The 14,072-nt window shown below is 57.5% G+C and overlaps 2 protein-coding genes across 5 annotated transcripts; both read right to left on the reverse strand.

Moving 5' to 3' along the window:
- Positions 1–4,149: 4,149 nt before the first annotated feature.
- CHRNG (cholinergic receptor nicotinic gamma subunit) lies at positions 4,150–8,941 on the reverse strand. 3 transcript variants are annotated; one of them, XM_062625966.1, is made up of 12 exons: positions 8,776–8,941; positions 8,260–8,399; positions 8,088–8,132; positions 7,769–7,878; positions 7,518–7,673; positions 7,139–7,236; positions 6,155–6,358; positions 5,751–5,865; positions 5,368–5,482; positions 4,814–5,018; positions 4,577–4,710; positions 4,150–4,496 (listed from the first exon to the last, which is right to left on the reverse strand). In XM_062625966.1, exons 1-12 carry the CDS (start codon positions 8,816–8,818, stop codon positions 4,329–4,331), a joined length of 1,533 nt encoding a protein of 510 aa, XP_062481950.1. In that variant the 5' UTR covers positions 8,819–8,941; the 3' UTR covers positions 4,150–4,328. The 3 variants fall into 3 exon arrangements, with proteins under 3 accessions (XP_062481950.1, XP_062481952.1, XP_062481953.1); XM_062625968.1 differs by lacking the exon at positions 8,088–8,132; XM_062625969.1 differs by lacking the exon at positions 7,518–7,673.
- Positions 8,942–9,825: 884 nt separating this feature from the next.
- Positions 9,826–13,925, reverse strand: CHRND (cholinergic receptor nicotinic delta subunit). Of its 2 annotated transcripts, XM_062625970.1 has the most exons (12): positions 13,735–13,925; positions 12,928–13,073; positions 12,690–12,734; positions 12,478–12,587; positions 12,207–12,362; positions 11,859–11,974; positions 11,412–11,612; positions 10,986–11,097; positions 10,749–10,863; positions 10,339–10,540; positions 10,133–10,251; positions 9,826–10,048 (listed from the first exon to the last, which is right to left on the reverse strand). In XM_062625970.1, the coding sequence occupies exons 1-12, from the start codon at positions 13,784–13,786 to the stop codon at positions 9,866–9,868; spliced, it is 1,557 nt and encodes a 518-aa protein (XP_062481954.1). In that variant the 5' UTR covers positions 13,787–13,925; the 3' UTR covers positions 9,826–9,865. The 2 variants fall into 2 exon arrangements, with proteins under 2 accessions (XP_062481954.1, XP_062481955.1); XM_062625971.1 differs by lacking the exon at positions 13,735–13,925 and having other exon boundaries at positions 12,676–12,734; positions 12,928–13,031.
- Between the last annotated feature and the right edge of the window lie 147 nt (positions 13,926–14,072).

Genomic DNA, 14,072 nt, shown 5'->3' on the forward strand with positions numbered 1-14,072 from the left:
CCCTGAGCTGCCCCCCTACATGAAGCAGCAAAGCACCCCTTGTGCTGGTAGTTGCCAAACTTTGCTGTATTTGTGAAATTATATGGGCAGACAAGTTATAGATGTAATATCTTGCTTAAAAGATGAGATTCTTGCTTTGTGTTTGCCAGTTCTTCATATTCCCTGGTCACCAGTGACTTTCATGCAGCCCTGTTTGTTGGGGAGAGGGGTACAAGCTTCTTTTAAACTAGGACAAGGAGCTGTTTGGTGTCACTTAGTTCCCTTGATTCTCACTGCCTTGGTGGAGAGTCGGCAATGCAGCCTTGTGCTGGATCCAAGGAAAAGCTGAATGCAGGGCCATATGTGCTTCTGGGGTGCACTGAGGTTTCCAAGTCTCTGGCCACCTTGGGAAACTGGAATACCAGTGGGTGTAGCAGAAGAGGGTGATGGCCCAGGCTGGCAGTTATAGCCCCATGAAGGCTGTGACCAGAAGAGGGCTTGCAAGTACCCCTGTTTCCTGTGTTCTGGGGTGAGACTAGACCGGTGGGTTGTTGCTTAGAAAGCCAGCATGGGTGCGATTCGAATGCCACAGAAATAGGAGCTAATTATCCTCTGATTCTGCTTCACTACAATGCTAATTGTACTCATTAACAGCTCCAGTCTTTTCCCCTTTTCCTTGGGGAATTGCACAATTGCCTTTTATTTTTAATTAAGCCTTTGCACTGGGCCCAGGAGGAGAGGCTGTGGCAGGAGATGGAGCACATCTCCTGCCCTATGTGCTCTGTGCAGTCCCCCAGGAGAAGAGGCTGCTTGGGCCAATTTGGTTGTGACCGTAGAACTAGCGGCCCATGTCTGGTACAATTACCAGCCTTGGGGACCAGGAGACCTTCAGCCTCATGACTGTGATTGCAAATTCCTCATGTTACTGTTGAAGTCCAGACTGAAAGCAGACAGGGCTCACAGAGAAAAGTTTAGATCTTCAGTCTTCTGAAGCGTTTGTTTTCTGCATTGCAGGTATCAGCCCTGGGCTGCCCCTAGGAACATTCAGAGCACTGATAGCAATGACTGCTAACCCCACAGGCAGTTTGCACCTGCTGGCACCTGGCTAGGTAGGGGGCAGGGCAGTTCCCTGGACTGTGGTGGCATTTCTGTCTGTTTCTCAAGATCTCGCAGTCCTGTTCGTGCTCTTGCCACTTGCTTGTCACCAGCTCTCAGCCAAATGCTCTTTTCCAGGCAGTTTGTTTTCCCTGCTACCGTCAGGTATTACTATGGCTGCTACTTGAGATTCCTTTTAAATACAACTCTCCCCTGCTGCTCTCCAGTATTTGTTAGGGGGGATTTAGCTGTAATTACATTTTGGCAATCTAAGCAAAAATAGCCTTGCAAGGCAAGCCTGGAATACTAGCTGCAGGCTCCTTTTATTCAAAGCGCATTTAGCTTCTTGCAGACAGTATCACTTAGGGCTTCAGTCCTGTTGTTGTGCCCAGCTGTGCTTCACGTCCACCTCTGCTATTTCATGTACTCGCCTACTTCTTGCCTTTGGTGCCCCGCGTCTAAGCTGGTGCTGATGAGTGCAGGCTTGCTATTAAATCTGAAAATGCTGCAGTCCTGCTGTGTTTGCCCTTACATATGCTTTGCGAGTGAGCTGTGGAAGAGCCTTTCTCTGGGAGGCTATGCCTCTCCTCCTGCTGCCACTGTTTAGCATTTGGAGGAACTCAGTACAGGTTCCTCTTCCTCAGCCTTGAATGGAGTGAGCTGAATGGGGAGTGGAGTTTGTCATCTTTAAGGCTACAACTTATCCTGAGATCAGAAGAAAAGCGGTGTTTGGTGCCAAGCACCAGGCTTGCTGCCTCCTATGTCTTAGAGAGGGTTTAGAGCCAGACTGGTTTTTGAGCAGGGTTTTTGGCTGTGGTCTACTCTGTCCTGCTAGTAAGGGCAGTGAGTAGAGAGCCATGGGGTTGTTTGGGAGGGGAAGGAGCCTCTGCCATGCTCTAGAAAAAGGTTTCAGATCCATTTAATTCAGGAAGCAAGCCTGGAACTGTGGTAACCCCAAATCTGTTGCTAGTCGTAACCTGTTTTCCTCATCCCAAAGGCTTTGTCCCTTAAACTGCCTCAGATCCCTGCCACTGGGAGAGCCAGGAGGACTTTGAACACCTTTGAGTCTTGCCCAGGGTTCTTCTTTGCCCAGGGGATGCTGGGCTGTGCACTCCTGAGCCCTGGATGTCTTTGGCTACATCTGGTCAAGTGAGAGATGATGCCTTGGCTGAGGGGCTTTTTCCCTCTCACTGCACACCTCACATAGCACCCTGGTAGCTCTGGATAGGGTGACATGTAGGGTGCTCTCCTACCAGGTCCTGCAAGACACATCTGCTGCCTGAGACCTGTGATGTCCCAGCTACTGCTTTTGGTTTTGTCCTTGTTTCTGGTGTGGTGATAAATGATGGGGACCTCTGGAGGGCAGGTTAAAATAACTGCCTGGGATGCTGGAGAATGTGGTCCTGGCTGCATGCTCCTGGCAGGCTGGAAGAGCTTGTCCCTTTCCAGTTATGCTGTATGGCCATGCCAGGAACGGAGCTCACCTGGAAGAAGTAGCAGCTCTGGGGAGTGAGGAGAAGTGACAGTACTTGGCCCTGTTCAGACCTCACTTGCCCTGGAGATTGGCAGCAGGGAACCAGGAATCAATGGGAAGAGGCCAGGCAAAGACAGACCAGAGCTCATCAATTCTGTATCCTGGGGAGCGAGAACCAGGAGCTGGGGACATGCCTGGTGCTGCAGTTTGGGTGGCATATGGCTCCTGGCTCTCTCAGGGCTTGGGATGCTTGACCAGAGCATCCTGTTCCTTCAGCACCTGTGGTGCTGCAGAGGGGAAATCACCATGGGGTGGCTGTGTGGGGACCTGAGTGCTGTGCAGTACTGTCACTCACCGGCAAGAAGGTCCTGCTCACCTTGCACAGATCATGGCCACAGGGCTGCCCCCATGGGTGGTGATCCAGGCAGGGGAACAGGAGGCAGGATCAAACCAGGGTGCTGGGTGCTTGATGAGTTCCTCTGGGCACCTGTGCCTGTGCTGGTGGGCACCATCCCTGCCTGCTTCAAGGTGCCAGCATGGATCAATCTATCCACAGTGTCCAGGCATGGGGCAGGAAAAGCCACCTTACAGAGAGCATGAGTAGGCTGGCTCAGCTGGAGGGGGGTTCTGGGCCTTGACTAGGCTGCAGGTGTCCAAGAGATGTGATGTCTCAGCTGCTGAGTGTTTGCCTCCCTCCTCCATCTGTGCCCACAGTGCCCTCACCTCTGGCAGGCAGCACCAGGAGCCAGTTCCAGGCAGTAACCAGTTGGTTTTCTTGCAGCAGCAGAGGCAGACAGTGCTGGCACAGTGAGGTTGATGGAGATCGAACGTCCTGGAGCCAGGCACAGATGCCATTAGCTGGACCACAGAGGAGCAGATGCTCCCCCATGCTGACCTCCTGTATCTCACCCACCAGCAGAGACAAAGCCACAGAGCCTCCAGAGGTCAGTAAGGGGCATGCTGGGGGGGATGTGGCTTTGCTGGGATGGGGGGAAGGGGCTGTGCTTGACAGAGATGATCCCATGGCGGCAGGGGAGGGAGTCCTGTAATGATGCACACAGAGTAGGTTCTGATGGGCACCTGTCTGCGAGGGGGTTTGGGTGCCTGGTGACCCAAGGTCTTCCCATCCCAAGCTGCTTGCTAGGGAGCAGGGACAGCAATTCAGCTGCCACCAAGAGCAGTGGCTAGGGCATAAGTGGAGGAAGGAATCAGCTTCCCCAGGATGGGGTGCTGTATCCACAATTCCTGCCCCGTTGGCACCATCGGCATGGCAAGGGATGCCAGGGGCCCCATTTGCCATGGGCTTGAAGTTGTGAATTTGCAATGGGGTAATATGGCTTTTGGTGCCAGAGCTGGTACATATGCCATCAGATGCCTGACTGCTCCTGTTCCTTTGTCTTGTCTCTCAGCACACTTATGAGGTGCTGGGACTTGGACTGTGTGGCTTAGAGGTCTGTGGCCAGCCTGTACAGGTGGCATATCCAGCCTATCCAAGAAGGGTAACCACATTGGTGGGCATGCAGCAATGATGCCACATAGGCTTGCAAGACTGCCACAGGCTTTACTTCCACTTGCAGCACAGCATAGCCACCCTGTGTTTCCCCTCTTCCCCATCACCACTATTGTTGTGGGTGGCAGAGCCCTGCCACCCCTAGTCCTTCTCCAGTGCTGTGCTTGGTAGCAGGAGCTTCTGTGCCCACAGGGATCTCAGCCAGGCACGCTGGTTTGGGGATGGCCAGTCCCTGGCTCCAGAGGTGCCAGCAGCAGGAGGGCTGACATGTCACTGTGGCAGGTACTGCTTGGGGTCCCCAGGGAAGGGCAGGGCAGGCGCCTGGTTGAAATGAGCCATAAGGAATATACCGACGGTGCCGCACACGAAGAGGGAGGCCATGATGAAGAAGCAGACACGGTCAATCACGCGTCCCACCAGGATCCACTCTTCGCTCTCCTGCCGGTGACATGAGGAGGGGATGAGGGCTGCCCCTCTGCCCCCCATGCAGGTACCTCTCCTCGCTGGCCCTGACTCACGCTATTGAAGTCGTTCTGCTCCCGTGTGGCATTGGCGATGTGGTTGCAGGCATCCACGCAGGCACGGATGTCAGGTCCTGCCTCCTCCAGGCTCTGGCTGAAGTCCTGGGCACTGCCACTCTCCAGGCCACGTTCTATAGGCAACAGAGCCAGCACAGCGGGCACCAGTGAGTGCCCAGCTGCCTGGCACATCACCCAGAATCATGAGGAGATGCCAGCTCCCCCAGGGGCACTCACCAATCTTCTCCAGCACAGTTTTCATCAGCCCATCTCTCTCCTTCTGCTTCTCGAAAAGCAGCTCTGTCCGGGCTTTCCAGAGCATGTACTCATCAGCTTTCACAATGAGCCCCAGGGAACTGCGCCTCCGGGCAGCTCGCGGTGGTCCAGGTGTCTCCTCTGGCATGTGCATTCCCAGGTAGCGGGGCAGGAGGTGCAGGCACACCTGGAAACAGCATCGCCCATGGGGACCTGACTCCCTCACACCACCCTGGGGCATGCAATGGGTGCAATCTGGTCCCCTTGCATCACCTGGAGCATCCCATCGGTACCCTTGTGCCAATAGGATGCTGGGTGCTTTGGCACCTGCTGCTCCGAGTGTTCAGAGTGGCTTGAAGGGGTTTGGTGGCACAGTGTGATCCCTTGGGGACATCTGTGGGGGTCCCTTTTTGTGCTAGGACTTGCACTTAGATGAAGACATGCCGGCCACCCTGTTCTGCGAGGGACGTGACCTCCGTGCCCAAATACCCACCCAGTTCCCCATGTGTAAGGGGTAGGGGAATGATGGCAGGTACCTGGCGCACTCTCTGGGACATGGAGTGAGTGTTGGGTGTTCTCAGTGAGATGTTGAGGACGATAACAGCATTCACCACAATCACCACCGTCACCACCATGAGGAAGGTCAGATACCTGGGGAGGAGGCACCGGGCCTTACGTGGTGCTGCTGGGTCACAAGCTTTGGGCATGTATGGTCCTTCTCAGTGCTCTCCTGGGCTGGAAACTGGGGTCCAGCAGTGGGACAAGGGCATGTGGTAGCCCTGTGCCAGCTTCACCCGGGCTAAGGTTATTTCTGTGCCAGGGTCCTGTCTGTGGGCACTGGCTGCTGCACAGCACTCAGGGAATCCACTGTCAGAGTGTGACAATAGAGCTGGCACCCCCATCCCTGTGCATCACTTACTTCCCAATGAGAGGCACAGCCTGGGAGGTCTCAGGCACCTTCTGGGCAATGAGGAAGAGGAAGACAGTCTGGGCCAGGAGGACGTTGATGGAGACAGTGCATTTCTGCCCACCCGCTGCCAAGGAGGAGGGAAGGCAGAGATTGGCATGAGGCAGTTTTGTGGGCATTGCCCCCCTTTGGCAAAAAGCCCTCACCCCAAAGTTGGACTGGCCAAGTCTTGCCATGAGGCTTTAACTGTGTGGTGTCTGGAAATACACTCTCCCCACCCCAAATATCACAGGAGTGGAGGGAAGATGGCAGTGATGGTCCCTTGCCACAGAGAGCTCAGTGAGCCCTTCCTTGCTTGTCACTGCTCCCCTTGCACATCCCTGTGCCCCTAGTGGTGGCATGGCATCAGTGCATACCTTTAGCTGGCAGGAAATAGACCAGCACAGCCATGGCGGAGATGAGGACACAGGGTACAATGATGTTGATGATGTAGAAGAGCGGCTTGCGCTGGATGATGAGGTAGAAGATGACCTGCTGGTACTGGGTATCATCTGGGGTGAATTGCTCTGAATTGATGATCTTCCGAGCCGGGCGGTGCTTGATGGCCCATTCGCCATTCTCTGCCAGTGCCACATGAGTGCCATCACCCCACTGGGGGCACTGGGTCTGCCAGGCCCCCAGTGTGGGGAAGGCGAGGAAGGGGAGGGCTGGTGATTAACATGGGCCCCAAAGGGCACCCAGGCTGGGCACAGGCAGGGAAAGGTGCTAGAATCACTGGGAAGGGAGATGAGACCCATGGAGTGTGCCAGGGCAGCTGGGCAAAATACCCCAAAAAGCTGTTGGAGGGGGGAGCCAGGCACATGTGGGGCATTTGAACACCCCAGGATGTTACATGTAGGGTGGTGGTCCCCCCATCTCCCTGCCCCCAGGGTGCCTCAGGGGGAAGCAGAGCGTGATGCTGGATGACGGTGTGCTGTTTTCCCCTGCTGTCTGCAGGAGCGATAGCATTTTTTCCCAGTCAAGATCGCAGCTCGGGCCGGTAATGAAAAAGTAAATCTCGCTGCCCAAAAAGCATTTTGTTCCTTCAATATGCAATTAGAATGTGATGGAAAACGTCATCGTTTGGCCGTGACAGCTACGTTCCCAGCATCAATCAAGCTCCCAGGAGCGGTGCTCTCCAGGAGCGGCTGCCAGGCGATGAGAACCCCGAGCGGGGGGGTTAGAAAAACAAATCTCTCCCACACTCCTGCTCCCACTAATAACTTAAGTGCCCATGTAATGGCAGGATCTGCTAATAGCCCCCACAGCCCTGCTTTTGGCAGCCACCGGCACAGCACCAAGCCTGTTGGTGCCCGCAATTGGAGGATCCTCTTGTGCCACAGGCGTGGCTGTGGTGTTACCTGTGAAAGCCTCGGGGTCGATTGAGATCCACTCCACAGTCTGGCCTTCCTCTACTGTCAGCAGGAGGTTGATTTCGTTGGCACTGTACGTCTGGGACCTGGGAAGGGACAGGCACAGGCTGGCATGCAATGAGCTGGATGTGCAAGTAGCACCAGTGTGGCACTGGGTCATGCTGGCCACTTCCAGCTCTGCTTTGGGGTGCTGTGCTTGGCTTGGCCAAGGTGCCTCCTGCCACCAATGGGGTGCCAGGGGACGGGTAGGTGGCACTTGTCTGCTCAGGGGTATGTTGCCTCAGGGCAAAGAAGGATATGCCATGCTAATCCGTTGTATCCCAGGAGGACCTGCCATGGTGCCCCCACATGCCCAGCCTGTGCTCACTGGAAGACCATGGTGCAGTTCTGCCAATCGAAGGGGAAATAGGTGACGTGGATGGAGCAGGAGCTGCGGTATATGGCGGGGGGCAACCAGTAGATGCTGCCATCAGGGGACACCAGCACGTTGGTGTAGAGGGTGATCTCAAACGTCCCGTCGATGCTGGTGGGAAAACGGTAGGCTCAGCCCCACGCTGTGCCCAGGGAGCAGCTGCCACCGCCTGTGCTGGGATATATCCCCATTGCCCCACCACCTACTTGTTCTCCAGGACAATGTCAGGCAGCCAGACCATGGTGGAGGGCACTCGCAGCAGCTGGATGTTGTCATATTCCTCAGGGTCCCACCGCAGGCGATAATCGGACCATTGCTGGGGAAAGGGGAGCAAAGAGGGAGGGGTCATGGTGATCCACCAAGGGGCGGAGCTTGTGAGCTGCCTGTCTTACGCTGCCCAAAATGGGCTCAGTTGAGGCCACCCACAAAAGAGGGTACAGGTTACAGCGGCAGCCCTCTGTGGGTTACCACCCTCAGAAGCAAATGTGGCCGCGGGGTGTCCCGCCTGGAGGCGAGGGGACTCACCATCTCGATCCAGACGTTAGTGGTGAGGGTCTCCTCCCGCTCATTCTGGCAGGGAAGGAAGAGGGGAGATGACTTTAGTGCCCTGCTCTGCCCACTGCCCCGTGTTTGCAGTTGCTTTGTGGGGCAAATCCTGTCCCGTCCTGTCCTGGGACTGGGGAGGGGAGTTTCTCACCAGTGAGATGAGGTTGGTGAGGGTGAGCTTTAGGGTGACATCAATGATCTGGTCCCCGTGCAGGGCCGGGCGTAGGTGCCGGTTGTAGTTGGTCATGAGGTCCTGGAGCAGCTTCTCCTCCTGGTTCCTGCAGCTCACACCTGGGGAGGGCACGTGCCATGGGGGCACCCTGGCAGGGCCACTCACCCCCCGGGATGTGCTGCGGGGGGGGTCGGGCAGGAGGGTGTGTGTGGGGAGGGGACGGCCACGAGTGCATTACTGTGGCTGTGCATGCCTGATGATGTGTCAGTGTCCAGCGTGAAAGCGCAGGGCGTGCATCCCCCCTACGTCCCCCACCCTGCTCACCCCAGGGACCCCTCCAGGGCAGGACATGCGAACAGTGAGCTGCCAGCATGGGAGCAGCTTGGTGGGATGGTGCACGGTGCTGTACACCCATGGGTGACAACCCCCCAAGGACAAAGGTGGAGGGTGACCAGGTACCCCCCAGCATTCCCCCCATGGTTGGGAACCCCTTACCTGCCAGGGCACAGAGGGTGAGGAGGAGGCTGTGGCAGCGCATGGTGGTGCTGTGGGGTGCAGGGGCTGCGCTCGATGCCTGCACAGCGGTGCTCTGGGCCTGGCGCCCAGTGGACAGGACAGCTGTCCCCTGCCACCGTCACCTGTTCCCAAGAGCCACCGGGGTGGGGAGGAACAAGGGAGCACCCAGCCCCCCCCCCAGCAGGGTTGATGACAGTTAGCCGGGAAGCCTGAATCCAAGAGGGATTGGAATTGGGTCTGGGGACAAAATTATCTCCGTGCCTTAGTTTCCCCATGTCCTGCACAGAGGGATGCATCTCCCTGCACAGAAACCCAAGTGCCCATGGGTTATGGAAAAGGGATGCCCCCCTGCAAGCACCCCAGGAAGTGCCCTGTCCTCTCCCATGGTGGTGACTGCTCCTGGGGTGGAGAAGGAGCAGGCAAGTCCCACCATGTCAGCCTGGGGAGTGATCCAAGTCCAAATCCTGCCAGACCCTGTGTAGGGGTATTGGGAGTGGTGAAAGATTCCTGGCTGAGCAGAGAGGATGTGACAGCTGTCCCAAGCCACTGTCGGTATGGGGATGTCAGCTGAGTCCCCTGAAACTGGAGCTCTGGCATCCTGCTGCTGAGCTGGGGAAGGAGACACCCTCTTGGCCCCCAGCTGGGTGCTGCAGGATGGGGTGTGCTGGGGGGGGAACGCTTTTGGGGCATCATGGGGACAGGGGGCAATGTGGGTATTGCTGGAATCTGTGCCCACTGCAGCGGATGGTGCAGTGCTGGGGGGGTCCATCTCCTTTACCAGCTCATCCTGTCCCAAGTGCCCAGCTCCACGGGGGTAGCAAGGCTTGCTACCACCCCATCCCTCTGGGAAATGCCCCTTCCAGCCACAGCTGAGGACCACTGTACTCAGAACACCCAAAAGCACCCATTCCCTGGTTGGACATCATCTCCCTGACACGCACACAGTGCTCAGGTTGGGCACAGTGCCCGTGGGGAGTCACCAGCTCAGTGCTGGCAGTGAGAAATGCCAACTTTATTTTCCTAAGCCAAGGCAGGTGATGGGAGGTTGGCACTTGGTACCCCCGCTCTCCTAGATGAAGCGCTTGTTCTCCTCCTGGTAGTTATAGGGGTCTCCGGCAAAGGGCAGTGGCGGCGGGTGGTTGTAGATGCCCATGAGGAAGATCCAGAGCGTGCCCACCACTAGCATAGGGGTGATGAGGAAGAGGCAGAGGCGATCCAGGGTCCGGGCCACCTGGTTCCAGTTGTCCTTCTCCTGGGGAGGGAGCCAGGAGGTGAGCATTGGGGGCACATGGGCACAGGGAGCTCCCTCCGCCTCTCTCGTGCTCACGGTCCCCACCTCGTTGTAGCTGTTCTTCTCCCGCATGTGCTTGACAATGAAGTTGGCGTTATCAACAACAGGTTTTATGTGCTCATAGAGCTGCTCCTCGCCTGTGCCCATGCCCAGCGGTTGCAACCCTGGGGGCAAGAGGGGCAGTGAGATGGGGTCTGAAGGGAGGCCACCTCTGGAGATCCCCACTCTGCCACCCTTCCCCAGCAGCTCACGGGCAGGGGTGACGCGGCTGGCCAGCCCGTGCCGCTCTGACTGCTTCTCAAACATGAGCTCGCTGCGGGACTTAACACTGAAGTACTCCTCTGCCTTGGCGATGTAGCCGGCTGAGCTGAAGCGCCGGATGCATGGGGCACCCGCTGGGCTCTCGGCCGGCTTTGACATGCCCAGCAGCGGGGGCAGGCTCTCCAGAAAAACCTGGGGGTACAGAAGGGGCTATCAAGACTCTTGGCCACCTCCCCAGTGCAACACCACCTTGTCCCCACCTTCTGCTCCCAACCTGGGTGTACAAGCCCTTGGAGTGGCACAAATGGGACACCCCGATGCTGTGCTGGGGCTGTCCTGTCCCATGTCCTCCACCCCTGTACCCACCAGTTTACTCACCCCAGCCCAGCAGCACACTCACCTCTCTGACCCAGTTGGACATGATGTGGGTGCTGGGGGTGCGGAAATGGAAGTTGAGGACCACAACGCAGATCACCACCACAGCTGTCACCAGAAGCATGATAAAAAGCAGATACCTGTGTGGGACACAGACCTGGAGCTGGCATTGCCGCAGAGGCTGGCCACGGGCAGAGTTGCCCTCTGGCACTGTGGAGACCCCATGATGTCCCCGCTGCACCTAGAGGTGCCCAGGACTCACTTGCCGATGAGGGGGATAGCATGGGAGGTGGCAGGCAGGCGCTGGGAGATGAGCAGGAGGAAGACAGACTGGGCCAGGAGTACCGAGATCACCAAGGTCATCTTCTCACCACCTGGACAGCAGGTGAGTTGAGGGCAAACCCTGCCCAAGGTCCCTGTCCCAGCACTCCCACTGCAAGGATGGCCAACTGTCCCACCCTGCAGTGCCCCATAGAGTGATTTCTATTATGGGGGTACCCCAAATATGGGGTATCCTGTGCTCAAGTGTGCCCCTGCCAGGGTGCCTGACTGGGATGATGGTGTCCTGCATAGGGGTGTTCCAGTAGCAGATGTTCCCATTCTGAGCATTGGGGTGTCCATATGTCCCAGGACCTGATGCAAGTGAGGCACATGGAGGTGCACCATGGGTGCTGTGGGGCTCACTTACTGTCAGCGGGTAGGTAGAAGACAAGGATGGCCATAAAGGCAATGAGGATGCAGGGCGTGACGATGTTGATGATATAGAAGAGTGGCTTGCGCTTGATAATGAGGTAGAAGGTGATGTCCTGGTGCCCGCTGCTCTCAGGAGGGTTTTCGGGGTGGATGTTCTTGCGGGCTGGGCGGTGGATTATTTCCCATTCCCCATTCTCTGCCAGGACAGATAGGATGCACATGGCACGGGTAACCCCTGCTATGCCCATCCTCACCAGCCCCACCAGCACCAGTCTCCCCATCCTGGGTCTGGGTAGCTCCAAGCCTGGTGGATGGGTGCCAGGGTTCCAAAGCCTCAGGTAATCCAGTGTGTCCGTGGCAGGGTTCCCCAAGCCAGGGTGCCCCTGAGCCCTGTAGAGGTTGTCCTGCTGCCACAGGACAGGTCAGAGAACACAAGCATTACCTGTGAAGCCTTCAGGGTCAATGATGATCCACTCCACTGGGTAATACTTGCCCGTCTCTGGGTCACTGTCCTCTTTCAAGTGCATGCTGATCTCCAGGGCACTGTATGCCAGCGAGCTGACCCATGGACAGGGAGGGGACAGGCAGTGAGGGGCTGCATCTGCTGCTTAGTACCCACCACTCACCCACCCTGATGTCCAACATGATGGATTTAGGCCGCTGAGTCATCTGCAAACCCCCACCTGGCTGCACCCCAACAGCAAGGGAAGGTGCTGGCAGCAGCAGGCACTGCAGAGAGCCATGGCGTCCACCCTGCTGCCTGCCCCTGTCCCAGCCAGCCCCCTGGCACCTGAATTTGAGGGTGCAGTTCTGCCAGTCGAAGGGGAAGAAGTCGACGTTGATGGGACAGGCACTGCGGAAGATGGCGGGCGGCAGCCAGTAAACATAGCCCGTGTTGTAGATGAGGACATTGCAGTAGTAAGCGACCTCAAAGAGCCCGTCATTGCTATGCCAGGAGAGAGATGAGGTGATAGCAGGGCCAGCAAGGGGCAGGGGGCGACCTGGACATGCACCAGGGACAGCTTGGAGGGGTTGGGAGGAGAAACTGAGGCACAGCTCACTTGTTCTCCAGGACTATCTCAGGCAGCCACAGCATGTCTGGTGGCAGGCGGAGCACCTCGATGTCCCCATACTCGGACTTGTTCCACTGCAGGCGGTAGTCAGTCCAGCCCTGGAGAGGAGGGATCCCCAGGTGACTGTGTTGCCACACTGGGCCACCCCACTGCTCATGCGTCAGGACACTACTAGTGCCGTGATACCTGCCCCTACTCACGTGCTCTAGCCATACGTTGGTGGTGAGCGTCTCATCCACCTCTTTCTGCAATGACAGTGTGGGGCAGTGAGATGCCAGGGCCAAGCCCAGCAGCTGCAGCCCCCCCAGCCCAGGACCCACCACCCCAACCAGCCAAGGTTTGGGGCAGCAGCTTCAGGGGTCCCCCAGCCCAGCCAGCCCTGCAGGTGAGGTATGGCTGGGGAACACTCCATGGTGGGTATTATCTGCTGGGACTCACCAGTGAGATGAGGTTGGAGAGGGTGAGAGCCAGGTAGACGTCCACAACCTGGTCACTGGAGGTGACGGGGCGCATCTCCTTGTCATAGCCCTTCTCCTCAAAGAGGTGGTGGATGAGCCGCTCCTCCTCATTCACACAGAGCCCACCTGGGGGTGTAGGGTCAGGCAAACTGGGGAGTCTGGGGGGTTACTGGGACAAATACCACCCTGCATGGGTGCTCAGTAAGGGCAGGATGGATTAAGGATGGAGAGGACAGAAACAGGCCAGGATACTGCACGTTTATGCTGCACAGAGGCATGGACATGGGACATTCAGGCATGACAGGCATGTGGGAGCACATGGGCATGGAACAAGGATGTGAACATGGACACAAAGGGACACACAGGCATGAGACACTTGGGTACAGACACAGTGGCACTGTACACATAAGTGGATACACACACAGAGGCACATATGGACAGATGGACATGGATGCAGTCTAAGCACAGACGTGGTCATAGATGCAATTTCACTGTGCACACAGACAGGCACATACAGCGGCACACAGACACAGTGACACTGTACAGACACACACACATAGCCCAAGCCCAGCACAGGGACGCAGCTCCTGGTGGTCCAGCCAAGACAGAAGCGCAGGGGATGCTCAGTGATGGGACTCTGCCAAGCAATACTCAAAGTGCAGCCCTGGGGACACTCTTGCCCCGATCCTGCCACCAACACCTCCCTGCCCTTACCCGACCCCATTGAGGGGGCCCAGAACCCCCTAAATATGGCAACCCCATGTGAAAGACCCCAGGCCCTGCTCACCTGACAGCACCAGTGCCCCGAGCACAGCCAGCCAGCCCGGCAGGTCCCCCATGCCCACAGTGCCCTCGCTCTGTGCCAGGCCCTGGCCGCCTCCCTGCCTGGCCTGGCTGAGCGGATGTCCGGCTGCCGGATGGAGCGGGAGATGGATGGTGCCAGGTGCCGAGGGGGAAGGGTACCCGCACTGGATTCCTGCTCCCACCCCTCTCTTCCAGCCCCCGCTGCACCCGCAGAAGGGGAGATGGGCAGGCGCAGCTGGCCTCGCAGGCTCCGTGGGTCAGCCCGTCACCCTGCGCCTGGGCATCCCAGCACAAGCATTGTGGGGTGTTGGGAGGAGCAGT

Source organism: Pezoporus occidentalis, unplaced genomic scaffold, assembly GCF_034315485.1.
Source record: "Pezoporus occidentalis ecotype Australia unplaced genomic scaffold, CSIRO_AGI_Poc_V1 ctg285, whole genome shotgun sequence".
NCBI classification, from domain to species: domain Eukaryota; kingdom Metazoa; phylum Chordata; class Aves; order Psittaciformes; family Psittacidae; genus Pezoporus; species Pezoporus occidentalis.